The sequence below is a fragment of the Nematolebias whitei genome, chromosome 10 (assembly GCF_014905685.2).
Source record: "Nematolebias whitei isolate Nwh7 chromosome 10, NemWhi1, whole genome shotgun sequence".
In the NCBI taxonomy this organism is placed as follows: Eukaryota; Metazoa; Chordata; class Actinopteri; order Cyprinodontiformes; family Rivulidae; genus Nematolebias; species Nematolebias whitei.
In genome coordinates, this window is record NC_056507.1 from 21256778 (window position 1) to 21284075 (window position 27298).

At 38.7% G+C, this 27298-nt stretch overlaps 4 protein-coding genes across 4 annotated transcripts in view; 2 read left to right on the plus strand and 2 right to left on the minus strand.

Annotated features, from left to right (window-relative positions):
- nup205 (nucleoporin 205) overlaps positions 1 to 667 on the minus strand; it is a 23604-nt gene extending 22937 nt beyond the window's left edge. Inside the window, exon 1 of the mRNA XM_037683450.1 lies at positions 640 to 667. Within this exon, the coding sequence (XP_037539378.1) occupies positions 640 to 667 (28 nt within the window). The remainder of the gene's footprint in view (positions 1 to 639) is intronic.
- A 469-nt stretch (positions 668 to 1136) lies between these two features.
- Positions 1137 to 4323, plus strand: agk (acylglycerol kinase). The gene is made up of 14 exons (XM_037682777.1): positions 1137 to 1347; positions 1425 to 1464; positions 1536 to 1615; positions 1699 to 1774; positions 1873 to 1998; positions 2102 to 2196; positions 2313 to 2382; positions 2603 to 2682; positions 2764 to 2821; positions 3083 to 3230; positions 3315 to 3412; positions 3539 to 3609; positions 3715 to 3799; positions 3957 to 4323. Exons 1-14 carry the CDS (start codon positions 1238 to 1240, stop codon positions 4092 to 4094), a joined length of 1275 nt encoding a protein of 424 aa, XP_037538705.1. The 5' UTR covers positions 1137 to 1237; the 3' UTR covers positions 4095 to 4323.
- A 5384-nt stretch (positions 4324 to 9707) lies between these two features.
- Positions 9708 to 16808, minus strand: dennd11 (DENN domain containing 11). The gene is made up of 9 exons (XM_037682779.1): positions 16257 to 16808; positions 15329 to 15428; positions 14839 to 14997; positions 12582 to 12735; positions 12362 to 12500; positions 12058 to 12189; positions 11814 to 11964; positions 10104 to 10172; positions 9708 to 9967 (listed from the first exon to the last, which is right to left on the minus strand). The coding sequence occupies exons 1-9, from the start codon at positions 16621 to 16623 to the stop codon at positions 9772 to 9774; spliced, it is 1467 nt and encodes a 488-aa protein (XP_037538707.1). The 5' UTR covers positions 16624 to 16808; the 3' UTR covers positions 9708 to 9771.
- Positions 16809 to 17122: 314 nt separating this feature from the next.
- wee2 (WEE2 oocyte meiosis inhibiting kinase) lies at positions 17123 to 26055 on the plus strand. The gene is made up of 12 exons (XM_037682780.1): positions 17123 to 17177; positions 18744 to 19108; positions 21110 to 21318; positions 21601 to 21658; positions 22020 to 22189; positions 22281 to 22402; positions 22491 to 22637; positions 22737 to 22841; positions 22924 to 23009; positions 24151 to 24321; positions 24475 to 24623; positions 25805 to 26055. Exons 2-12 carry the CDS (start codon positions 18818 to 18820, stop codon positions 25968 to 25970), a joined length of 1674 nt encoding a protein of 557 aa, XP_037538708.1. The 5' UTR covers positions 17123 to 17177; positions 18744 to 18817; the 3' UTR covers positions 25971 to 26055.
- Positions 26056 to 27298: the final 1243 nt, after the last annotated feature.

The following is a 27298-nucleotide window of genomic DNA, read 5'->3' on the forward strand; positions in this document are numbered from 1 at the left end:
TTTTTTAGATTTTTCTACCTGGATTATTGAGCATGCATCAGGATATTTATTTCTTATTATTTATGGGGCAGCTGTGGCTAAGTGGTTAGAGCAATCGTCCTTCAATGGGAAAGCTGGAGGTTCGATTCCATCAACAATCAGTCACATGTTGAAGTGTCCCTGGGCAAGACACTAAACCCCTCATTGCCTCTGATGTGTGTCCCATCGGTGAATGAATGTGATCTAAACTAATGTCTCTACAGATTCAGATTAGCTTTGCAGATAGAGTGCTGTATGTGTGGATGGGTAAATCAATTATGAGGGCACACATTGTATTGTAAAGCGCTTTGAGTATCTTGATTAGAAAGAAAGGCGCTATATAAGTACAGTCCATCTAACACATACAATGTATCTGTTTTTCTCAGTGAAATGAGGTAGAACAATTGCCTATGAACACTCACACATGCTAATCTGACAGGCTAAGCTAAGTAGCCCAACAGCCCCGAGCCGGAACTTCAGTCAGATTAATGCACTCAATATGTAATAACAGAACACTGACAATTAAATTTATTGCTTCTTCGCCTTTAATTGTGATATTAATTATTTTCACATAAGCTAAAATGTTGCAACAAAACTACTTAATAAAATAAGCATTGCTACCTGAATTTACCGCCATCGGAGCCGCCATGATAGACACACTGACAATTTTAGTAGGATCTGGCTGGTTTCTGCCGGTGTGAAATGTAAAATGTTAAATACCATATGAAAAAACATAGAGTCACTTTGGTAGAGTTTACTGAACAATTACACTCTTAACATAAAATGTAAACTCACTTAATAAATTGGATTGATATATTTTTCATTGCTTTTGGTGAAACTTTCAGGCGAGGTCCTTTAATGAAACTGAGCTTGTGTATTTCTATGTCGGGAATTGTAGTTTACTAGGGAAACATGTAAACGTTAGCCTAAGAAATAATTTAGATTAACTTAAAATTCTGTTTCACTATTTTTGAAATAATACTATATGTTATTTAGTTCAAACAATGGGATAGACAAGAATATGTTTTCCTTTCACACGCTCTAACATGTGTTCCGCCTTGTGTTTCGGTCGGTATTGTTTTAACGTTACACTAGTAAGTACATGTAGTAAAGGCGTGTGACCGCTCTAGTAAAAATCTATTATTCGTGACTTTCAGTTATATTTACGGCTGTAAATGTAGCTACTCACAATAATAGAGAGGCTTTTAGTATTATAACAATGGCTCGTGTTGTAAAAGTGTTTCGGACTCTACGAAATCACTGGAAGAAATCTACAGTCGCTGTGTGCGTCCTGTCCTACGGGGGATACTTTCTGTATGGTAAACAATGGTGGGTTTCTGAGCTTTTAGATTTTGACTAATGATTTTGTTCCTTTGTCCTAAATGCTGTACATTGTGTTTTATTAGTGACAATGCTGTGCGCAGAGAGGCTTGTCAGTTGGCAAAGGTAAAGTATCGCCTATTAAAATACAATCACAATGACATTTAGTACTCAATAAACCATTATTTTATCGTTAGGAATTTGGACGTCAATTGATAGCACCCCAGGAGCAGCTGAAAAAGGCCACTGTGATTTTGAACCCTGCAGCTTCCAGTGGGTAAGAGGATAAGAGAAATATAAACAGTTAATTCACATACCCACCTTTCTTAAAATCTATTTTTCCGTTTTAAATTTATCCAGGAAAGCCAACAATTTGTTTGAAAAGAATGCTGCACCTATTTTACACCTGGCTGGAGTGGAGATTACTGTAGTCAAGGTATCGTCAAAAAATCTTTTTCATTATGTATTCATTTTAGTGGCTTGGGAAAGGGTTACCATGCATGAGATCATGTTATTTGTTATTTTCCTCTCCAGACTGACTATGAAGGCCAGGCAAAAAAACTGATTGAGCTTATGGAACAAACAGACATGTTGATTGTAGCTGGAGGGGACGGCACTTTGCAGGAGGTCATCACAGGTTTACTGCGGAGGCCAGATCAAGTAATATCAATTAGCTAATTTCCTGTATTATTCTCATGTTCTATAATAATTTGCATCAACTAATAAGTGGAAAATTCATTACAAGTGCATTTTCTGATAATAGGAAACCTTCAGTAATACACCAATTGGATTCATTCCACTGGGTGCTAATAATTCCCTGAGTCCAAGTCTTCATCTACTTAGTGACAACAAGGTGAAGTAAGTAACATGAATGTCTGAAACAAGCCCCTGATGAATAGACTGATTTTATTTCATATAACCCATGTATGGCTTTTACAGTGTGATAGTTTCTTACGTTCTGTGATATGTTTTAGAAACATTACATCAGCCACGTTGTCCATTTTGAAAGGAGAGACTGTACCTTTGGATGTGCTACAAATCAAAGTAAGAAACACTTCAGTCTGGTGCAGATTTCTCTCATCCACACTATGAGTACTACGACTATCATAACTTGTTTAATAGATTAAACATATTGTTTTATTTTGAAAAACCTGAAATGATTATTGAAGAGTATTGCATTGCCTTGACAAGGTGTTAAAAAAAAGTTACTAATGATGCTTAATTACAAGTTTTTTGCTTTGTATTTGTATGTTTGTTTTTGCAGGGAGAGAAAGAACAGCCTGTCTTTTCTTTGGTTGGATTGCGCTGGGGTGCTTTTAGAGATGCAGCTGCAAAAATTAGCAAGTAAAATTACCCAGATGGTCACACTGATTACATGATTCATTATAAACAGGACAAATTTACTTTAATATCTTGTCCAAACAGATACTGGTACCTTGGACCATTGAAGACCAGCGCAGCGCACTGGCTTTACACCCTGAGGGTAAAGTTTGTTTGTTCTTCAAGATTCTGGATGCACATCGTGTCAGAATATAAAGTTGATTTTGAAATCTTTGACATTTGAATCTCATTAGTGTACTTTTTTAAATTTCTTCTTTTCATGTACATATAAAATTACATTTTGGAGCGTTTTTTTTTTTTTTTTTTTTTTATGCTGCAGATTTATTTATTTTTATTAAATGTTTGTATCTTTTAAATTTAATACAGTTGTATTTATTTGTATGTATTTGTGTGTATTTTTTAGGAATGGCCTGTCGTCCGAGATGTTTCCATTTCTCATTTAGCTCCCACACTTCGCCCTCCTGACCTGCCCTCTCAGAAGCCCCCCAGGCCTAACCTGATTTACCGCATCATCCGCAGACTGAAGAACTACTGGAACCCTCCAGTTGAAGGTAAAAAAAACAACATTCTGTATTTATTATGTCTGGAGTGCAGCATAGCATTTAAATTTGTTTTTTGAATCTGTTTTTGCTCAGAGCCTCCAAAAGTGGAAGAGCCAGAGAAGTGGGAAGAACAGCAGCTGTCGACAGTGGAGTTCTACATTCAAACACACAACAAAAACCCAGTGGAGAGGGTCAGTGGGATAATTATTTGATTTTTAAAATGTAGCAATTACTCTTTAAAAAGCCATAGCGTGCATTTTAGGCTTCATCTGTCTTTGTATCTCTAATTTCTGTGCCTCTTTTATTTGAATTTGTAGCGAGTAAATGACTCTCTGATGATCTGTGCCGAGCCAAACAACTTTACCGTGGGCGAGTTCATCTCTGTCGGGTCAGTACCAACAGTCTTCACTGGGTCATTCAGAACACTTTAAAGCTTAAAAGAATTAAAAGATTTTAATTTGTATTAGTTATTTTTATAAATATTTTTTCACAGAAATAAAAAACAAAAGGACCCAACAATATTCACAGAAAATTCCACAAAACTGGAAGCCAGTGCTTGTCACGTAAAGCTGCTCGAGGTGAGAAATAGTTTAAATGATTGTAGATTTAATTTTAGCTGCATAATTTTAGGGCAAATCTGACCAGTTTTGCTTTAACTTGTATTTAATCTTATTTTTATAAGTCATTATTTGTGTGTTTGTCATGTAACATATAGTTTTTCTATCGCTCCTGCAGGGTGCCTCTGGCTTCTACAATATTGACAACGAGGAGTATGAGGCCATGCCTGTAGAGATAAGGCTGTTGCCAAGGAAACTCCGCTTCTTCATCAGTGCAGAGCGCAGAGAGCAGCTCCTCGCACAGCTACAGGGATGAAAAAAACATAACTCGGCAAAAGCTAACTTTTAAAGAAACATCACGTCGTAAAATCCAGAATGAATTCTGAAAATGGATTTCCATTTGTCCATGACTTTTAAAATGGTTATAAAAGCTGTTGGTCAGAGCAGTTTCCTTTTCAACATGTAAATAAGAAGTTGGAGTTAATTTAACCAGCTCAGAACAGATGCCTTTACATAAAAGGACCAAGACCTATTAATTATTTAACCCATCTAGATGTCTTTCACAGATATAGAGTTTACTGAATGATTTACAACTTCCATCACATGTAAAGGTGTTTAATAAAATAAATACAGTATGTCTCTCTTGTCAAGTGTACTTGTGTAAAAATTCAGTTCATTTTATTTAGATAGCTCCAATTCACAACCAAAGTAGTCTCAGGGTACAAACAAGTCCATTAAAGTCAGATTGAAACCAATTATTGTCAGTTTGATTATAATGCAATACAATCATAAACAGTAACTTGAGAAAAGCCTGTCATTGGCATTTGTTTCCTAAATGCCTTAGGCATGGTTTTAGTTTGAACTTTGCTGCCTTTCCTCTACATATGACAAAGATATCTGATTATTACGGTCATAAAATTCAGGATAGGAGTTGAAGGCTTTCTCCTTGTATGCAAAACATTCAACAACCCTGTTTCATCTTGTGTTAAAGATCAAATTCCTTCATATTTTTTCTAACAGCACTTTGCTCGTCAGCTGTAGGTTTATTTATGGTTCCTAAAGTTTCCAAATGTAAAATGGAAAGAAGAGCTTTTAGCTATCAGATCCCTCTCTTGTGGAACCAACTTCCAGTTTCTGTCCCTGAGGCTGATATCGTACTCTCTACTTTTAACGATATGATTAAATGTTCCTTTTTAGTGTAAATTACAGTTGCCATCTTTCTTTTTTGTTTTTTTCTTTTTGTAGGAACTACACTTTGACCACTTTCTGTTTGTCTCTTTAATCCCCACCAGGTAGAGACAGATGGCTGCTCATTATGAGCCTGGTACTGCCGGAGGTTTCTGCTTGTTAAAAGGGCGCCTTTACTTTCCACTGTCGCCTCTGTTCTTCTCAGGATGGGGGATTGACCTTCTTACAGTTACTAATGTACATGCTCAAAGTTAGTATTTTGCGATGCATTGTGGTTTAAATGTCCACTTTTCGGTTCAAGGAAATGCACTTGGTCGAAACAATGTTAATATCTGTTTCAGCTGTGCTCTGCATTCAGTCACATGCCTCACTCAAAGTAAAATACCAATAAGACTAATTTACAAATACAATTGTGTATATTGGTTAATAAAAGCAGGTGTAAAATACATAGCTATGAAACTATTTGGGGTGGAGTACTACCCAGTTTTATGCATGCACATTAAGCAACTGCAGAAAGGTCTGTTGCAAGGAAGAGAAGATGTAACAATCTGGTGGTTTATTTAGATAACTTTTACTGACTGGCATTTCATAATGGACTGTATTTGAGTTGACTGGATATGTACTAGATTTGTTTCAAACTGAATTGTTTTTGTTTTTTTTCTTCTTTGTGTAGTAGCCTAAGATAACTTCTGCTGTGAATCGGTGCTTCGTTCAACATTGGTGAATTTAAACCTTATTTATACAGGTTAGTCTCAGTGAGTCATGAGGACTCCTTTACAAGAGAGACCTAAACAAAGAACACAGATGAAGTACAGACAATATAATCATATAAAAAGCATATAAAATGAAAAGTAAATTAAAGAAATTATATAAAAATGAAACAAAAAGACAATGTAAAACATTAAAAACAGGAACATGTCTGCGTTGGTTTTAGCCATGAACTTAGGAGTTGTTCAAAAAACCCTAGAGGCCAAAGTCTACAACTTCAGATCTTTTTGCAAGATGTTCCAGTAAACAGGAGTGGGCTAGGAGAAGCCCTTTTGCCAAGTTCAGTCCTCACGGAGGGAACACTGTACTGACAAAGTGACATGTAGGAGACAAGAAGTGATTTAAATATGAAAATGTACCAGTGAGAGAGTCTGCGTGAAGTTAAAGATGACCAGTTAAACAGTGAATACAGGGTGCAAAGAGTAGGGTTGAATCTTAGTGCACTGTGATATAGTGTCCAACATCTGCAGGGTGCTTGTAGAGGCGTTCATATTAGGGGTGCACCGATTTCCTTAATTATGGTAAATCGGAAATCGGCCAATACCTGCATGAGAAACTGATTTTACCTTTTTTTTTTTGTTTTAACAATTGTCTGAACTTCATTTATATTTCAGAGCACTACCTCATGGCCATTTAAAACAAATTTGGATTGTTTCTAGGATATTGTTAAAGGGTATGTTATTCAGTAAAATAATATAAAATTGAAGGTGCATTGTGACCTTATAACACCTGACCTATTATAACTTATTATAATTATAACTATAACTTATTTAAAACTAAATAAAGTGAAAACTTATAAAACAAAATCGATATCGGTCAAAATCAGAATCGGCAGGTCAGACTTTTTAGAAACCGGTGATTGGCCAGAAAACTGCAATCAGTGCACCCCTAGTTCATAGAAATAATGTCACCGTAGTCAATGGACAGAAGGAATGTAGCATAAGGTGTTTTCTAGCATTCAGTTAGGATCCATTTCTGAAAAAGAAACCCAGTTTTACTTTCAGTTTTTTTACCAAGTTTTCGACATGGAGCTTAAAACCCAAGTATTTATAAGAATCGACAAGCTCAATAGGGACATAATTCATAGATAAAATACCGTGGAAGGAAGAACTGTTGGTACCAACTTCCTGTTTGAAAACAACCTCCCTTTGGTTTTATCAGCAATTAGCACCAGTTTGATATGGAACAAATCTGACTGGATAATGTCGAATGTAGACTGGAAATACTGGACAACCTTAACAACTGATTTAGCTCGACAATAAACAACTGTGTCATCTGCATAGAAATGTAGGGATGCATCAGGGATGATCTGACCTATACTACTTATGTAGATTGTGAAGAGGGACTAAATAATAAACTGAATAACTTATTTAAAACTAAATAAAGTGAAATGAGAATAAAGCATTTTATTCAACATAAAAAGTAATATACTACTTTGTGTACTGTATTTGTCCCAAAGCAGTATAATGATCTAGCTTATCTACATATTGATTTTATTGACTTGTTTTGCAATCTGAATGCCTGAAGTGTAGCTACATGATTAAACACAGAGGTTAAATGTTTTTTGTTTTTTTTAAACTAAGCGAGGAAAGATGAGTGTACCTTTAGTAAAGGTGGAACTAGAGAGAAGACAGCTGTTGGGCAACACTTGAACAGTATCAGTATTTTATTGTTTTACAAAGGCAGTACAGTGGAATCGACAGTTGCCCATGCTGTTGAGTTTAGTGTACAGAACCGACGCCTCTTACAGTGGTTCCCATAGGTAGAGGTGGAGACTTACAATCTGTGACTACTTTTGACTTTTCTTACAATCAAAAAGAACAATTACACAACTCAGATGTGTTGCTGTGCATGTGTGTGCAGCACTTTTCACTGCCGTGGACATTCAGACTGTACAGTAATTTTTAGCTGATGCTGGTACACATCTGCGAACATTTCTACAAAAAAAAGGCATTTTATACAGTGGTGTGTGTGCTGTGCACATTCATTGATGCATTAAGTGTACACTTCTAAAGCAAACAGAAATGAGAAGAGCTAACAGTAAGATTAGTGAAAAGTGCAAACACATTCGTTCAGCAGATAATGACGACATACAAAAAGATAGACAGATTATTTTGCTATATGTTTGACAATGTCACATTTTAAGGCCCCATATTAAAAATAAAGCTTAACTGCCCCTTTCTTTCATATATAACAGTGCATTTTATTCTTTGTGTTTTAAGTAACCCAAAAAAAAACATCTCAGAGGGTTATAAATCAAGTTGTATAAAAGTCCCCACACCATATTTGTATGCTAAGTAAATCAACAAATGGATTATAACAAGAAACAGATAAAAAAAAAAAAATACTCGAGTGTGAGAAATTGATATTTGAGTTTTGACTAAAACAAAAATCAGCCTCATGTGTCCCAAAATGGAACAAATCATCTCTGTGATTGAACATCTGATGAGCACTAACGACACCCTGCCAGCAGCATTCAACGGACACGTTTGGCTCATCGATCAGAAGATGGGCTGAACGGGGCTGTGATGAAAGGTCTGAGGGAACCTCTCAGCTGAAACAGAGTCCTTTCAGTGAATCAGACCAAAGAGGAGTTAAAGCTTCTTTTTTTCCCCTCAGCTATCAGCAGGACATCAACAAATCACCCAACAAATATAATTTAAAAAATAAATCTTTGTCCACAAGACGAGCGGAGAGGAGCTTTGTGTGTCGGTCAGCTACAAACATCTTTCCAGCACATCTCCACTCTGCAGTTAGTTCAAAATAATTAAACCAGAAACCGTGTAGATAACAGTTAAGCCTGATGTGTGCACGAGGAAAACAATCCGCTGGTGGATATAGTGCAGCATTCACAATAAGTGAAATGTATTCACTGAAATGTATTCAACCAGTTGAGAACAATGTAAAATGAGGAGCAATGTCATAAAAAGTCCATCTGAACATATTTATTACTTTCTCTGGCAAACAGAGACATGAGCAGACATGGCCTGTGTTCAAAGTGCTTAAAGCATTAATAGCTATTATAATTTTTTCCTATTCAGATCGATTACCCCTCACAATTATAAAAAGTAGGGCAGGTACAGGTGCTTTATTCTCTCACCTCATTTATAATAATAAAAGTAACAATATGTTTTTGTATTGATTATTATCAGTCGCTGCTGAAAGGTGAAAATGTGTGTGCGCGCCCATCTGTTACCAACATATCTCATAAACCGCTACTTAAATTCTAATAAAACTTGCAGCGTAGTCGTTGAATATGCACAGCCAGTTATCTTCTGGGATTGGCTCGAATGATCACATCAATCTAAACTTAGAGAAAAACTACAATGGTGACACTTTAAAGTCACTTTTGACGATAATGAGCTACAATGTGGTGGTGGTAGCTGAGAGTCGTCCACAACACGTGCTTGAAGCGCCACATCTTGAGACATTGCATGAGATCGCGCGCATCGTTAAAACGTTGACACGACAGGCAGCGGGTCAGATGCATTCCTTTAAGGAATAAGAAGTAAATCTTTAATTTACGCATGAAAAAAATGAAACTTTCTGCAATTATTAAGAAATTTCTAAAAGTAGATCTAACAACAAAAAAAAGGGGAAACGTCTAAGTACAAGGTCACAGTACTCAAAAGAAAAGTGTTTAATTTCTGAGAGAGAGTATTTGAATACCACATAAATCCCAGTGGTTGAATTTTTTCAGATATAACTCCGTCCTTCACCCAAGCTGCAGAGCTGTCAGTGTTGAACCAGAATAACAGTCAAACAGAAAAACGTCAAAACGCAGCAGCTGTCGTCAGCAGCTCTGCAGTACGGCCTGATATCCAGGTGTCCATCAGCCGCTGTGACCCAGTGTATATTAAGTGTTCACATCACCCACAGTGAGCCGTCTCCACAGGTCAAAGGAGAAACCCGGCATGATAACAGTGGAACACACAAGGTTCTACGATGGAGGCAGTGCTTTCAGTGTCTTCGTGTTTTTAAGCCTCACATGTACAAATAATCCACTGGCGTCCACGTGTCCCAGAGGTTCAGTGGGCTCAGGAGCAGCAGAGGTTGTCTATGACAAGTGCAACATCGATGCCGTACACATCCAGCAGGTCGAGCAGGAAGGAGCGGTCACCCTGGGGATCCAACCCCATGGCCCTCACATGATCAGCGGTGAGGGTGGGATCAGCGCTCCCCGCCACCTCCGACAGGGTCTGAAAGATGCGATTATTCAGCTCCATGAAGAACCTAGAGCAATGAAAATGAAAGCATCAGTGTATGTTCAAACAACTAGATCACAGTTTGGGAAGATAAAACCAAGCAGGTCACACAGCTTTGTTAGAGAATGACTCAGCTGAAACAAAAACGCCTGTCAGGGACTCACAGAATGAAAAGATCCTCTTCATTTGATGTGCAGTCTTCATCCACCTCCTGAGAGTACAGCAGCATTTGCCTGAATTAACAAAAAACAACATTATTAAATCTATGATGGAGTAAATTTCATATCCCTTGTAAAATACACATCTGTGTGCTTGTTCTGCGTTTTAATTGGCTAACTTAAATTTGCAGCTTACTCAGAAACGCAAAACTTACATGTTTTATAACGTTAAACCTTTATCTAAACTATGAATGGTTTCAAACTGAGCAACAATAAAAACAAAAAACTGAATTTTCAATGTTTAAATGAATTAAATAAACCACCCACAATAATATAAAACAACAAATGGGTAAATGATCAGTTGGAAAAAAGTGGATTGATCTCTACGGGTTGAGGGTGAGGTTCTGCCTCAAGTGGAGTTCAAGTATCTTGGAGTTTTGTTCATGAGTGAGGGAAGAATGGAGCGTGAGACTGACAGACGGATTGGTGCAGCATCTGCAGTATTGCGGACTCTGTACTGGTCCATTGTGGTGAAGAGGGAGCTGAGCTGTAAAGCTCTATGTTTACCGCTCAGTCTACATTCCTACCCTCAACCATGGTCACAAACTCTGTGTAGTGACTGACAGAAAGAGATCGAGGATACAGACAGTTGAAATGAGTTTCCTCAGGGTAGCTGGTCTCTCCCTTAGAGATAGGGTGAGAAGTTCAGTTATCCAGGAGTGACTCAGAGTAGAACCGCTGCTTCTACACATCGAGAGGAGCCAGTTGAGGTGACACGGGCATCTGGTAAAGATGCTCCCTGGGCATGTCAGTCTGGGAGGAGACCCCAGGGAAGACCCAGGACATGCTGGAGAGACTACGTCTCTCGGTTGGCCTGGGAACACCTTGGTGTCCCTCCAGAAGAGCTGGAAGAGGTGGCTGTGGAGAGAGATGTCTGGGCCCCCCTACTCAAGCTGCTGCCCCCGCAAACAGACTTCGGATCAAGCGCAAGATAATGGACGAATGGAATGGTAACATTTCACCAATGGGCAACAAGTTGAGGTATTACAGAATCTTTGAAGAATACATACTAGTATTTATTTATTTATTTTTAAAATTATCATTAGTTTACAAATTCAGGATGTGGTGATTAATGGTAGATCTTGCAAAAAGATCTGAAGCTCTCGACCTCTTTAAGTGGCTTTAATCTGGCCCCCAAGATGTTATTTTAAATATAAAATACATTTATCACTTTAATTATTTTCAGTAATATTTGATTATGATGTCAAAAATGCAACCGAAAACATCATATGAGACCAATCAAACTCTTGTTGAGGAACATGCAACCAAGAAAAGATGTTGGGTGTCTAACTTGAATTAATGTAGATTCTGAAACGGGCCCTTAGTTTGAAAAAGGTTTTAAATTTGGCCCCCTTTTGTAAGTGGGTTTGACACCCCTGCCTTACAACCTAGCTGTTTTTTGTTTTTTTTACATTTTCTTTTAAATACCATTTTATTTTCACTTGATTAAAAAAAAATCTCAATTTGTACGCTTTCTTTATGATTGTCTACTGTTGTCTTTGTTGTTCCACTGTTGTCATCGCTCTTTGTTAAAATCAGGTCTCCCTTGTAAATGAGTCCCTGAGGCTCAATGGGATTAACCTGTATAAATAAAGGTTGAATGAATGAATGAATGAATGAATGAATGAATGAATGAATGAATGAATGTTAAAGTACCTCTGTTCACTCAGCTTCCTGTACTTCTCCTTATCTGCTGCGTTCAGTCTGAGCAGCTGCTGCAGGTGGCTTCTGTGAGTCTTCACGTTCTGGTTGTCGATGTAGACGTCGTACAGCCTCTTCTTTTCCTCAAAGATTTTCTCTGTCGTGCCTTGAAACAAATGCGAACACACATGGGTGTAAATCATTTCAGCTGAGAAAATAGCGGCCGGTGAACCACTGACAGAGGAGCGAAGTCTCTTACAGGCCACGTACGACAGCTCTGTTTCCAGGGCGCTGATGTCGGCTATGTTGATGTAGAAAAAAGGCCGTAGTTCAGGTACAGACACTCCGATTCCTGGTATGGAAACATTAGCCAGGCAGCAACAGCAATACACTGAGTGGACAGAAGAAAATAAAACAGATGAATAAAACAGATTATACAAGCAGATTTCAATATTGTCCAATAAAATCTTAGACTATGAGGAGATCAAGCGCTACAAAACCTGACAAATCTACATCATGACCCCTAACAGGAATGAGAGAAAGTACAAGCTCCAGCTGCTCACCCCTGTAGCACACCACACCTATAGGTGGAGGAGAGAAGATCAGGAGGCGTTTCCGAAGCAGCACAAACTTCCACAGCACCATTATCTGCTCCCCAAAAAACTGGATGAACTGAGACATGCAGCCAGCTGGATGGGTGATCTGCAGGAAAGAAGGTGGTTCAGTGACTCTCGCGGAGGAGCAGCTTCGGAGACATGACAGTGTGTTCTGGCGTGTTCAGACCTTCATTTCTGGATGCATGCAGCGGTTTATGGAGGCAACGCTCCACATGGGGCACGACGTGACCACACCATTTCCCATTGGGGGGAGAACAGCCTTCTTATCCTCATAAAAGGCCTCTAGAGGAGAATACTGGCCTGGATTCTGCAGCTGATGTCTAAAAACCAACGAGGAGATCAAAACAGCATCATCAGGTGCGCCTCATTCATGTCTCTGAATGATAAAGCAGATTAAGCTTGCTTTAATGATGCGTGCCTGTTATTCAACTTGATGCGTATTCATCATCTCTCTGTTCTTTTTTCTGTAGATCATCACTTTGTTCACAGCTCAAATAAACCAAAGGCACCAAATCTGCAAACTGAAATGATTTATCTAATTTCTATTTGTTGTTAAAAACATCCTGAGAATGGAGGGACTAAAACACTTGGCTCCAGATATCCAATTTAACTTGTTTTACATTTGTTATTGGTTGTTTTACATCACTGTTTGTTCATTCAACCTTTATTTATATAGATAAATCACATGGAGCCTCGAGGACTCATTTCCAAGTGAGACCTGTTTAGACAGACAAAAAATAGTGAAAGTGACACATGTATAGGGTTTGGAGGGGAAAAATAACGTAACAGACTCTCACACCTTGGCTAAAAAGAGAGAGCCTGAAATTGAAAAAAACACCCCGCACATAGTGATGCAGTCATTCCGCAGGGGAGAGGAGACGAGCTTTGGGTCACATTTTCAATTTAATTTATTTATATTATATGTTGCAACTTTACTTTGGGTCTATTTGGTGTCATTTTATGTTGGTCTATTTGTGGTTTTGTTACATTTCTGTGATTGCTTGTTTTCGAAACACGTTTCAAATCATTTTACTCTCGGATAATTAGATAAAAATGTAAAATTGATTAGGATCTATGGCCTAATAATTGTTGTGTTGAGTCCTTGAATTATTTGTATCAGTCTGTGACTTTTGTGGCTTATTTAAAATCCCTGTACAGAGTTCTTGTTGTCTTATATTTGGCTTATAATGTCTCAAATTATAGTAATTTGTATGGCGGCCCCGAGGTTTAAACGAACAACATTTAAAAAAAACGCAATTACATTAAGCCAAACTGGAAGTGGTGAAAAAAACTTCGTTTTTTAACTTTATTTATAGAACACAAGAACAAAAGAACAAATAATAACCTCAAATTACAAAATTATACATATAAATGTGAAGAATCCTCTGTCATACCTCCTAAGGTCAACATTTGCTCAAACAATTTGACATATTATATAGATCAAATTTAAATTTAAGAAACAGAGAAGTAGCAAAACATTTAAAAAAGAAAAGTAAATTAAAAAAAAAAAATTATACTAAAATTTGTAATTCTGTTTTTTTCACCACTTCCAGCTTGGCTTAATGTAATTGTGTTTTTTCAAACATTGTTCATTTAAACCTCAGGGCCACTGTATATTTGACATTTAGTGTGAACCATGTTTCACACAACATGTACATTTATCTCGTCCTCCTTGCAGCTTTTTATGTTTCTCCTTTGGGAAATGTGATGTCCCATTCCAATAATGACATTTTTTGTTGTTTTTATTTGATTTTATTGTAAATTTGTCTATGAATCATTTTACATCTCTTCATTTCAATTTATTTTGCATTTCACTTAGGTTGTTTTACGTGCTTTTCTGAGAAATAGGATAAAATTTGAGGTCCCTTGGCTTGTGCTCAGTAGACCTGTCCTTTCATCAGTCCGAGAGTCTGTTGCATAGTTTCTAAGTGATTCATAATTCATTTTATTTTACCATTTCTATCTGAAGCCTCATTATGAACTCAAACTTCAAACTAAATTTTAGGCAGATTCATCCCTGTTTGTGATCTTAAAATTGTGGCTTTTTTATATTCATTCACAATCAGTGAGAGTCAAGTTCTCTTAAAGGGACTGAATAAGAGGAGCAGTGTTGTAGAAAAGAAGAGAAAAGATGCTGTCAAAGTTTCTTCCAGCTTATTGTGTTCAGACTCCATAGAAAAACAGCACTTCAATGGGTTCTTGTGACAAAAACTGCAACTAACTGGGAATCAGGGTTCATGTTTAATTGATGAGAACATCTGAAACAAAAAACATGGATAGGAGGTTGGCGCATAAAAAAAAAAAAAACCTGTGAAGAAAGTTGGGTGAGAATAGAGAATGCAAACAGGCTGGTGTAAAAATAAAGAATAAAATAAAGGATTCAGAAACAACAATAAGAACACACACTCCCCCAGCAGACTTACCTGACTTGATTCTCCAGGAAGTGCATGTAGCGGTAAAGCAAAGTGTAGGAAGGAGACAGAATTCCCACAGACTTCATCCTCGCTCCTCGCTCCAGCTCGCTCTCAACAGGCATGTTGGCAAAACAGGCCAGCCCGAAGTAATTGTCTTTACGGAAATATCTAACCAGAGGCAAAGCAACAAAAGTTAAAGGTCTGACATTCCTGAAGGAAAGCATACCTCCTGCCGCCTTTCATGCACAAGTTTTAATCTAAGATCATCTTTTGTTGAGAATGGGCAGAGTTTTGGTCAAATCATTGGTCAATATTGAGATCTCGTGAGATGTGTCAGCGCTCATGTGCGATAAATGACACCTAGATGCTACCACATCAAATCTTAGCCAAATATCTGTAAAACTGGTTCAGTTTATAGATGTTTGGGGGTTGAATAAGGTTGTTTAGCTGTGGCCTTTGGCGGCAGGTAAAAGATAATTTAAGTCAGAGCACTACTTACATAAAGTCACTGGTGATCCGATGGGAGCCGCTGGCCATTGACTTGAATTCAACTCCATCAAGGTTGATGTCATGAGGCAGACACCACTCTATCATATTTCCTGTGACACACACACAGTTAAAAAATGAAGTTACTTCCCAGTTTTCCACTACTTTCATCCTAGCTACTTCCTCAAATCTGATACAGCTGCAAAAGGCCCAACACATCTGTAATTAAATATTAACCCCAGGAACAGATGAGTGTCATGTTTAACTACTGGTTTTATACTTCTTCTTCCTGATACATAAAAAAAGTTCAACATTTTGAAGAATTTTAAATATGATGCATTCATTTCCCTAGATTTGAGTGAGAGAGTGAATGCTTGTTTGTCTCTGTGTGTCCCTGTGATGGACTGGAGACCTGTCCAGGGTGTCCCCTGCCTCTCGCACCGTGATAACAGGTCATGGGCACCAGTGACCCCCACGACCCAAAAAGGAGGAAGTGGATAAAAGATGGATGGACACATTCATTTCTTGAACAAGCCAATTTTGTGCATGAACTTCCTGAAGTTCCTAAGCTCCATACACACTATGGCATTTAAAAAGTGCACATTTACAGTAATAGGTAAGGTTTACACCTTCCACAAAATAAACCATAGTGTTTAAAATGCAATAAAACAGTGCAAATATGTAAGCAATGTCAGAACAAAGATTAAAACTAAATGAAAACCCTTGAATTGCTTTTAATCTGTCCAAAAGAACAGGACCCCGACACAGAACCCTGGGGCACTCCTATACATAACACAAGACATGCCTTTTAATGCAGTGGTATCTGACACAATCCGGTTTATTAAAACACTTTAGGTTCCGTCAGAGAACTTGTAAAACGTAGATCATAAGACACGATCATTTTCAGTGCACGCGAAGGAAAACAAATCCAGTTTTCTTACCTGACCTCGTATCGAACGTAACCACAAACACAGCCACTATCTGGTCCTTTTCCTCCCACTGATCCCTCGGTGGGACGCAGGGGAACGGCAGGTTCCGGTCAACCCCGAACCCGGAGACTCGTGCCGGCTGGAGGCTTCTGTCCCGGCTCACAACGACAGCTGTTACGTTCCGCGTCGGGCTGTAGGTGACGGCGGTGGAGACGGCCGTGGCTGGCGGTAAATGATGCCTCCCGGCCGGCTGAGAACTTTTCTCCGCCTCGGTGCTGCCTTGCTCCTCCGGTGGCGGTGGCTGGGCCGCCTGATTCGGGTCGGGCGGTGGGATCTCCTCCCAGTCCAGCAGCGGGGCTCGATCCGACTGCTCCACCATGGCGCTGCAGGACGTACGGACGGACAGGTGAACAAGGTAAGCTCCCCGCGCACGGTTCGTTTGGAGCGGGTTAAAGACGCCGCTGGAACCGGATCATGGTTTCCTGCTGCTGGCAGGGGTGTTTTCCACGGATCTGTAAGCGTGTCACATCCACGGACGGGCTGCTTTTCCTCCTCTTGTCTTTCTGTTGTGATGACGTAGCTCACTTCCGCCCACGTGTCTACATCATCTCATACAATGACCTAATTTCTGTTATAAAAACACAAATCTTATAATATTGTAAGTAAATGACTTTTAAAGCAACTTTAATGCGATTGTTTTGATTTTATTTCCAAAATATAAGCAGTTTCTTGTCTTTCCCCTCCGAGAGTCATATTTTTTTAACGCTTTTTAAGTGTTTACTAATTAGCAGCTTCTTCAAAGAAGCAGCCAACCAATCAGAAAGCAGGATGCCCTGACCCCGGCGGCGTAATTGATTTAAGCAGGAAGTCTTTTCTTACGTGGCGCGAAATGGAAGCGTGTTTGAGGTGGTGCTGCTCACAGGCGACTTGTTCGTGAGTAAACATGACATTTTATCACCCGCCGAGATAGGCGATAATGTTATTACCTGTGTACAGGTGCATCTAAAAAAATGTAAATGTTGTGGAACAAGTTTAAATTTATTTTGTCATTTCAGAAAGTGAACATTACACAGAGAATGGACTATTTCAAGCCTTTTTTTTTTCTTGTCATTTTCATGACTATGGCTTACAGATTAAAAAAATAAATAAATCAAAATTCATAGTTTCAGAAAATGAGAATATTCCACAACCAGTTTTTTTGGTGCCTTTGTCAGTGTGGGCAGGAGCCAAGTCCTGCTGGAAAATGAAATCAGCATCTCCATAAAGCTGGTGAGCAGAAGGAAGCATGAAGTCTCTAAAATGTTCTGGTGGATGCTGCGTGGACTGAGTCAGAGAACACAGTGGACCAACACCAGCAGAGGATATGGACCCAAACCATCACTGACTGTGGACACTTCACTCTGGACTTCAAGCAACTTGGACTCTGGTCCTCGCCACTCTTCCTCCAGACTCTGGGACCTTGATTTACAAATGACATGAACATTAACTTTCATTTGAAACGAGGACATTGGACCACTGAGCAACGTGTTTTGTCTCCTCACCAGATAAGACGCTTCTGACATTTCTGGTTCAGGACAGGAGTGTCTTGACTTGAGGAATGAGACATTTGTATCTCATGTCTAAGAGTTAATCATCTGATCAGGGTGTGACACCAGGAGTTTATAATACTGAACCTCTTTACAAAACTCTAATTTTCTGAGAGACTGAAATTAGTTTTTTCATTACCTGTAAGCCGTACTCATCAAAATGAGAATAACTGAAGACATGAAATACTTCACTCTGCGTATAATGATTCTTTGAGTTTCACTTTCTGAAATGACTGACAATTTTTTTTTCCCACAATATTTATTCACATTTTTTTATATGCACCTGTATGTGTGTGTTTGTAGTTTTAGCAAAATATCTCCTGAACCAGTGGACGGATTTTAATAAAACGCTAAAAAAAATAATCTTTGGGTGTACATCTACAGCTGACAAACTTTTAAAGTCACTCTAATTCAAGATGGCCGCCCAGTTGAGTAACTTTAGAAAACGCAAAAAGACATATATTCAAGTTTACCAACGTTGGGTTAAAAGTTGGTGTGGTAGCTGAGCGCTGTCTCCAGCACATACTTCAAGCACTGCACGTTACTGTATTTTTGATTAAAATGTTGACATTAACTGGCACAAAATTGACCATCAGCAAAATATCTTGTGAACCGCTAAATGGATTTTAATGAAATTCTCAGAAAGTAACTGTTGGTTGTAGAGCTACAACTTTTTACCATTTGGAGTTGATCCAATTCAAGATGGCATCACTGCTAATTTATAGTAGCCAACACAAAAATTACTATTTTACATATATTGAACTTAATTTTGGTGTGGAAGTAGCTGGATGTCATTCTTTCAAGTAATTCTAGGCTTTTTATTTCTTTAATATAATTATGTTTAAAACGTCCATCTTGTACCTAAGAAGTTGGGAGTATCACAAATTACCCTGCAGACCTTATATGTTTACAGTCTTCACAAATGCCAACAAACGGAGATTTCATGAGCACATAATCCGAGTGTTTGTGCGGTCAGGTCCTAACGTTATGAAGGAAGCCTACCCCAAAGTTCAGGCCACAGCAGGCATGGAGACCGTGTTTGATGGGATCAACAAGCAGCTGGATTTTTCCAGCTGTGGAGAGGAGGGAAACAGCAGTGACACCACTTCAGATGAGTGTGCCGTCATCTGCAGTCCCAACCTGGCCTGCAGGACCCCCAAAGTGCAGCGCCACCGCAGCCAGAGCAACACGTTGACTTCACCTTTGCTGTGCACCAGCCCCATACCTTATGCCTCCTGGAAGAAGCTGAGGCTGTGCGACTCGCCCAGCACACCCAAGGTGATTAACTATGATTGTTCTTTTAACAATTTATATGAATAACGTAGATCAAAACATTCTTGATGCATCGTTACATTTCTATACCGACGAGACTGTTGTTTATTGTCGTGCTAACGCAGTTGCCAAGGTTTTCCAGCTTCTACAGTCTGAAGTCGACATCATTCAGTCAGACTTGTTTCATCTCAAACTGGTGCTAAATGCTGATAAAACCAACGGGATGTTGTTTTCAAACGGAAAGTTGGCACCAACAGTTCTTCCTCTATCTCATCCATGCATGGTGTTCCATGGAGTTTGTAGGTTCTTACAAATACTTGGGAGTTTTGGTCGATGCACATCTCTCTTTTAAACCACATATCAAAAATTTGATAAAGAAACTGAAATTAAAACTGGGTTTCTATTTCAGAAATGGATCTCGTTTAACTCTGAATGCCAGAGCATGCCTTGTAACCGCTACCTTCCTACCAGCCATTGATTATAGTGATGTTATTTACATGAATGCTCCTGCCAGCTGCTTGCATATGTTGGATGCTATCTACCATAGTGCGCTAATAAGATTCATAACTGGTTGTATCTACCGTACCCATCACTGCACCCTGTACTCATTGGTCATCTGGTCATCATTATCTACATGGCTCTCACACTGGTTCATTTTCATCTATATAAATCACTCCTTGGTCTGCTGCCTTCTTATATCTCCTCCCACGTGTCACATCATCAGTGCAGTTACAACATGCGCTCTCAGGCCATCATTACCTTATAGTTGTATAGTTATACCTGATTGTTGTTGTTGTTGTTGTTGTTGTTGTTGTTGTTGTTGTTGTTGTTGTTGTTGTTGTATTTCAACCTTCTTGTTCTTCCTGAGTGGCACAAGATGCATTTGTTTTTTGTTTCTATTACTTTAAAAAATATATTGGACATAAGTACTTCTTTAGTTTTTTTTTTTTTTTTTTTTTTTCATTTTTGAACACAGAACAACATAAAACTTTAAACAATCCCCTCCCACCACCACACCCCTTCGCTCCCACACCGGATCAGTCAAAACTACACAAACCAATTGTACAGGCACCGACATGCTCTCAACAAACGATATAAATGGCCTCCAAGTGTCCCAGAACCTCTGCACAGAGCCCTTTTGAGGTGTATCTCACCTTCTCCACATGAATGACACATCACCTTTTAACCAATGTACATACGATTTGGGGGGGGGGGGGTCCTTCCAATTACACAATATTAAATGGTGAATGGACTGTACTTGTATAGCACCTTTCTTATTTCAAGATACTCAAAGCGCTTTACACTTCAATCTGTGTCCTCATTTACCCATTCATACAGCGTTCCACTAGATCGCTACAAAGCTAATTGGACAAATCATTCTAAAGAGACTAATCAGAGCTTTATCACATTCATACACTGATGGGACACACATCGGAGGCAACGAGGGGTTCAGTGTCTTGCCTCCTAGCCAGAAGAGCCAAAGGCAATCACATCCTTCTCATATTTGCTGAATTTATTACCTTAATTTTAATTTGACTGAAATGGAAAGCGCTTTGGTCAGCTTTTGTTGTCTTTATGTGCTTTACAAATAAATTGACATTACCCGCAGCGTTCCCTCAGTGCAGACTGAACTTGGCACAAAGGCCTTTTCTTACTCTGCTCCTGTAACCTGGAACATCTTGCAACAGGAACTGAAGTTGTCCACCTTAATTTAGTTAAGGGTTCAAACATTTGATAACGTCAATAGAAACATTTAAAAAAAAAAGTTCTTGTTTTTAGTATTTTACCTTATTTTACGGCACCTTGATTTATTGTTTTATACACTACTTTTATTTCAGTTGCACTTTTATTGTACTTTTGTATGTTGTTTGTCTAAAACATGTCTCTCTTGTAAATGAGTCCTCACGGCTCAATGAGACTAATCTGTATAAATAAAGGTTGAATGAATGGGGAGAAGGAAAAAAAAATGCTTTTCTGATTCATTTGGATCATTGTCTTGTTTTGTAGAGTTTGTTATCAAAGTCGTCTCAGCTTTTCTCCAACATAAAGTTAAGTCATCGTCAGAGGACCGTGCGTTTAGCCTCGGCTGCTGCAAATCTTCTGCAGGTTCCTTCAGTCAACGTGAATCCTTTCACTCCTGACACGGTACGCAGAAAAAGTGAGCTGCTCTGGAGGCAAAGCAGCAGGAGCGATGATGATGAAGATTATAGACGCAGGTACGGTAATTATTTTGTTATATAAATGTATACGTATCTGAAAGGAAATCTGGCAACTTTGCAGCATTTTTGCTAACTGTTTAAGTCTTTTGGTAAAAATTAGAGCATCTTGGATAATTTTAAAGTTGGTCGCTGGTTGTATTTAGATTTGAATTTACAAAGGCAAGTATTCAACAAGGTCCAAATATTTCTAATTTTTGATTGTTTCGTCTTTAGATTAGGTTTTTGCTGTTTTTTGTTTAGAGTATTAAACAGCCTACATGCCTTTTTTTTTTCTTTCAGACTGAAACACAGCCTCACGTCATCTGAAGAGGATGATGAAGCTTTCCTCCCACCAAAGGTACAACCACTTCTGCCAGTGCTAATAATGAATATAATCCTCTTTTATCAAACACTTCTGCTCAGATTTTATCATCAGGCTTTGTCATCCTCAGCTGCACGCCTCCTCTTGTTTTGTTCAAAATTACATACTGCCACTTCAGCTTCCGGGATTTCTCTTAGGAATCTCCAGCTTAAACAAAAAAAAGAAGCTGCTGTCAGTGTTTGCAAGATTTATTTATTGTTTTTATTATCATCACTATATTTGGTCAGGCATCATGGAGATTCCGGTTCTCTTTGATGTAGTCCTGTGACGTGTTTGCTCCTTCTTGGGAAGTATTTTTAGTTTTTACCGTTGCGCTCGCCTTCTGTTCATCTGGCAGAGACGAGCCGTCCAAGCCTTCATGCTGTCACGCTACGAGAGTGAGTTCCTGGAGGTGGAGTGCATCGGCGTGGGCGAGTTTGGTACTGTCTATAAGTGCGTGAATCGGCTGGATGGTTGCCTGTACGCCATAAAACGCTCCCGACGACCCTTGGCAGGCTCTGCCAATGAGTGAGTCAGCAATATGATGATGTCAGCAGGAGACTGATTAGTCCACGCTTTGATTTTGTTCCGATTTATTTATGACGGTGTTTCTTCTCAGGCAGCTGGCTCTAAAGGAAGTGTATGCACATGCTGTTCTTGGCCATCACCCACACGTCGTTCGCTATTATTCAGCATGGGCAGAGGATGACCACATGATTATTCAGAATGAATACTGTGATGGTGGATTTCACAAGAACATGGAAAAATGGTTAGATTTGAATACTCCGGAGGTATAATGCAGAGCTTTGTGTTTTTTTGTAATGCTTAGGTGGAAGTCTCGGTGATGTGATTGCGAAGAAGGAGGCGCAAGGTGAACAGTTTACTGAAGCAGAACTGAAAGATCTGCTTCTACAAGTGGCCATGGGTCTGAAATACATCCACAGCTCAGGCCTCGTCCACCTGGACATTAAACCAAGTATATGTCTACTTTTTAAAATTGCATTTTATTTCTTTACATGGGCTCTCTGTTCAGTTTACACGCAAGTCAACAAATGTGTTTTCCAACTGTTTTTAGGCAACATTTTTATTTGCCAGCAGCCCAGCACAAGTGCAGCGGATGAGGGGGACAGTGAGGAGGAAGATGATGAAGGCACTTTGGCTGGAGTTCTTTACAAAATTGGTATTTACTGTAATGGTGTGCTTGAATTTCTGCCTTTTTCAGTGTCTATTCCCCTTTAAAAGCTCAGATTTTGCCCCTGCAGGTGATTTGGGTCATGTGACTTTAATTACTAGTCCTCAAGTGGAAGAGGGGGACAGTCGCTTTCTGGCTAATGAAGTCCTTCATGAGGTAAAGATGTTTCGTATGCCTCGCTATAGACCAGTTTAGTTTTATTTATAAGTATAGCACAAATTCACAACAGAGATTCTCGCAAGCATTCAAATCAGATCCAGATTTGAATCTTATTAAGGACTAATTAATTCCTATTCTAATACAGTTCAGTATGAAATTGAAGAGGAAAGGGACAAATTGTGTTAAATCTTTTTGTCACAAGCTCCTGTCTAACCAGCACGTTTGTTAAAATAGAAAGGACGATCTCACTTTTTAGCAGGAAGAAACCTCTAGCAATCCCAAGCACAGGATGGGTGATCGTTTGCCTCAAACTGCTGGAGTTTGAGAGGGCAGGAAAACGAAACGCCATAGATATTGATCCAGGTGTACTTTATATGGGAAGGAAAAACAAAATGAACAAAAAAAAATCGGTTAATAGCTGCAACAATTGCATGTACAAACATGGAGAGTAGAAAGTTACGACCGTAAAGTGAGGAAATGTGGTCAGTTTGTCCATTAGTCTAAGCCTATAGCAGTAAAACTTGAGGATAACTCAAGAAGCCCAAGCCAACCCTAATTATAGGATAGATCAAAAAGCTTTGTAGCTTACTGATAGTTTTCAAAGTAGACATTGTGTCAGAATGGAAGTGGGGTTTACAAGGAAGTAGCTGGATAACTAAAAGCTCGGCTTCCCACTTTAGGAACTCAAGGAACCACAAGTAAACCAGCAGTCTGAATGTGCTCTGTTAGGGAGAGTATAGAACAATAAGATCCTTAATGAGATTGAGCTGAGTTGTTGAAAGCTAAAAGTTAGAAGGTAGTTGAAGACCTCTTGACAGCAGCGTTTTGGATCAACTGAAGTTTTTTTTTTTGTTTGTTTGTTTTTTAGAACTTATTTTATTTTATTAAGATGCCCAGATAATAAAGAATTAGTCCAGTGTAGAAGTGATAAATGCATGGCCATCCTTTTTACATTACTTTGAAAAGGAATGTTCCTTAATTTATTAAGATGGTGCAGGTGGAAGAAAGTGGTCCTGGTAACATTTTAAATGTAGGGCTATGAAGACGTATCCCAAAAACTATACCATAGTTGTTAAAAGGCATATTGTTTGCATGGTTTCTAGCAATAATATCTAACTTGTTATGTTCTGCTCTGCAGGATTACCACCACCTGCCCAAGGCTGACATATTTGCTCTGGGCCTCACAGTTTTGCTGGCAGCTGGAGCTCCTCCTTTGCCTCAAAATGGAGATGAATGGCACAGTCTTAGAAAGGGGCATCTGCCCAAACTGCCCCAAGAGCTCTCGCCTCCCTTCAGAAGTTTGCTTCAGGTAAAACTAGTCCTACTTTGGATTGAGGTTTAATTCATAATGATTAGAGATTAGAAGTCCCATCTGTGTAAGTGGCACATTTTGTTTGATGTTACTGGCATGTCAAGATTTCTTTTTTTTTTTTTTTTTTTTTTTTTTTTTCTTTTACGTCAGTCGTTGCTGGATTCAGACCCAACAAAGCGCCCATCTGCCAGGGAGCTTTGCAAGCACACGATCTTGAGGGAGAAGAGGACTGAGAGGCTGGCTGCTCAGCTTCGCAGAGAGCTCAATGTTGAGAAGTTCAGGACAGCCATGCTTGAAAAGTAAGGAGTGGGGTTCTTGATGGTTAGAACCTATGCAATAATATTTTGCAATATTTTACTTTTTTTTTTCCCCCCTCAGACATACTGTACATGATTTGCAACTATTATGAAATGCTTTAAATTACTTTAACACCAATAATGCTGATATGGAACATAATCAGGAAAGCACTAAACCAAGAAAACCCATTGAAACTACAAGGTCAAGAAAACTTTCTTAAACAAACATGCATGCATGCATGCATACATACAACATACATTTTTTACTCGGGGAAACCCACACAGATCAGTAACTTCTGATGCAAAGAGGAAAAAAGATGCAACCACACCAGAGAGACGGTTTTGGCACGTCTGATGAAGTGGAAATTAGCCTTTTGAACTCTACACTCTAGTTTTGAATTGAGAAAACTCCCCAGATGGAAAGTGGAACATCACCTAAAAGAAGTCCAGTTGGGTATTTTATTTTAAGGGGATTTTTCAAGTGTTACTTTCACGTCTCTTTGGGATTAATTCAATTTATTTATTTAGTGCCAAGTCGCAATAGAAGTCGTCTCAGGGTACTGAACAAAAACGTTCACATATTTTACAAAAGCCAATTAGTAAAAATTTATGTAAGGACACCAACAGATTGCGTTGAATCTTCACTTTGTTGCAGTCTCCCATCCTGAGTGAGCACAAAGGCAACAGTGGGAAGGAAAAACTCCCTTTTAACAGGAAGAAACCTCCAGCAGAACCAGGCTCGGGATTAGTGCCTTTTTTAAAGTAAATCTTGAAGATGTTGTGAATTCTGTTGTGCATTTTTTTTTTTTTTTTTTAGGTTTAAGAAAACCAAAGCTATTGAAAGAATAAATCTTGCACATTTAAAAAAAAAAAGAGGTTATTTTAGAAGTAGATTTTCTATATTGGTAAATTTGTGTTGTATAAACTGCCTCTCTTCTTTTTCCTGTAACCAATGTGAAAGGTATTTAAAACATGGGGAGAAAAATCTGGGATTTCCAGCCTGAGATTAAGGGAGAGGCAACATATTTGTGCCAATGTTTACATGCACTGATTCATAAATGTGACCAGGAGGTGGAGCAGTTTTATGATTAAAAGCAAAGCGGTTGCAACAGGGCTTGTTTCAGTTTGCATGACTCAGTTGGAATATATTGCCCCATTTTTCTTTTTTTATCCTTTTTTTGCAGAGAGCTCCAGGAAGCACGGCGGGCAGCTTTGTCACCAAAACAAGACGTTTCACCAGGATTGAAGCCTCCTGCAAAGTTGGGGTCTCTGACTAGATCAGGAAAGAGGCTTGTTGGCAGGAAGACTGAACGATCTGTGAGCTTTGGTACTCCAGGATATGTAGTCTAGAGAGAGGAGTGATCGCTTGTGACGTAATGTGACTCTAATAAAGTCTGTAGTTCTAAACATGTATTCTGCATTATAATCCTATTAGGGGCGGTACCAGAAATTATTACATGTAAAATCTTGTTTCTTCAGAATTAAAGGGTTTAACTGAGAGTCAAAGGCTTTGATCAGTGCTGACTTGAGTAAGCCTTTATTTTTTCTCCTCTTTCTTGCCATCTGCATGAGTCAAATGTACATGGCTGGTCATGGACTTTTTTTAAATTTGTTTTTATTGTAAATAAACATTTTATGCCTTTTTCCAAATGTACTTTTCTTTTGGTTGTAACTTATGCTTGTAAAGCACCATGTGATATAACACAAAAAGTACAGGGACTTTCCAGTCAGGGTGTTGCTCTTATCTATGGCTGCAGACGACTGTGTGTGACTGACTTAGGAAGTATGAACAAACTGAATGTTTGTTTGTTCCGTGAAAGTCATGTGGTGACAACAATTAAGACAAAAGTCAGCTCAGCAGTTGCTTCCATAAGCACTAATTTAAGTGTTTTATGACAAATTACACACCTTTTCAAAAGGCAAAACAAATGTCAAAAATAACATTCTAAAATTAAACGTGTCTACATTTCCTCACACATTTAAATCAATATTTAATTTTGCACAAGATAATTGACAACTTTTTTTTATTTTACCCCTTACCCATCACTCCCTCAACTATGCAGTTTTATAGTTTATGATGCAATTTTTGTTTTAAATGTCTAAATTAACATATTTTCTACTGTCTTTGGTACAGTAACAGTTCTTAAGCGATAAGGAATAATCCAACAAAGTTCAGTCAGGTCATCTGGACGGTTTCTTTTTTTGGTGAGACGTTTTGTCCTTCATCCAAAGGACTTCATCAGTCCAAGGAGTCACAATAAACTCAGTCCCACAATCAGCACACTCGCATAGTGAACTAACCAGTTTGCTAGTGATGAGATAGTTTCTGGGGTCTGTCATCAGTCAGATGACCTGAACGAGCTTTTGTTGGATTTTTTTTTATTTTTTACCTGGATTATTGAGCATGAACTTTTATATAAGGAATTATATATGTGCTGATTCTGAACCACTGTGCTGCACTTCGTTTGAGAATTTGGGAGCTTTTAAAAGCATTGTCCAATTTAAAATAAATTCTCTGTGATATCAAATTCAATGGTGAGCAAAATAGCCCATCTTCAAAACACACTTGTCCCAAAAACATGGGTTGCGTTTAAGTGTCGAAATTAAACATAACCGTCCTAATGCGCATGCGTTAGCACCAACGCTTTAAAAAGGTTCATGGATATTTTCAGTATTCA

Coding starts and splice junctions, on each gene's coding strand:
- agk (XM_037682777.1), top strand. CDS start 1,238: ATGGCTCGTGTTGTAAAAGTGTTTCGGACTCTACGAAATCACTGGAAG. Junction 1,775..1,872: donor TGGAGATTACTGTAGTCAAG/GTATCGTCAAAA, acceptor TTTCCTCTCCAG/ACTGACTATGAAGGCCAGGC. Junction 2,383..2,602: donor TGGATGTGCTACAAATCAAA/GTAAGAAACACT, acceptor TTGTTTTTGCAG/GGAGAGAAAGAACAGCCTGT.
- dennd11 (XM_037682779.1), bottom strand. CDS start 16,623: ATGGTGGAGCAGTCGGATCGAGCCCCGCTGCTGGACTGGGAGGAGATC. Junction 12,501..12,581: donor GCATGCATCCAGAAATGAAG/GTCTGAACACGC, acceptor TCTTTCCTGCAG/ATCACCCATCCAGCTGGCTG. Junction 12,190..12,361: donor AGGTGTGGTGTGCTACAGGG/GTGAGCAGCTGG, acceptor CTGTCCACTCAG/TGTATTGCTGTTGCTGCCTG.
- wee2 (XM_037682780.1), top strand. CDS start 18,818: ATGAAGGAAGCCTACCCCAAAGTTCAGGCCACAGCAGGCATGGAGACC. Junction 21,659..22,019: donor AAGCTTTCCTCCCACCAAAG/GTACAACCACTT, acceptor TTCATCTGGCAG/AGACGAGCCGTCCAAGCCTT. Junction 24,624..25,804: donor AGGACAGCCATGCTTGAAAA/GTAAGGAGTGGG, acceptor CTTTTTTTGCAG/AGAGCTCCAGGAAGCACGGC.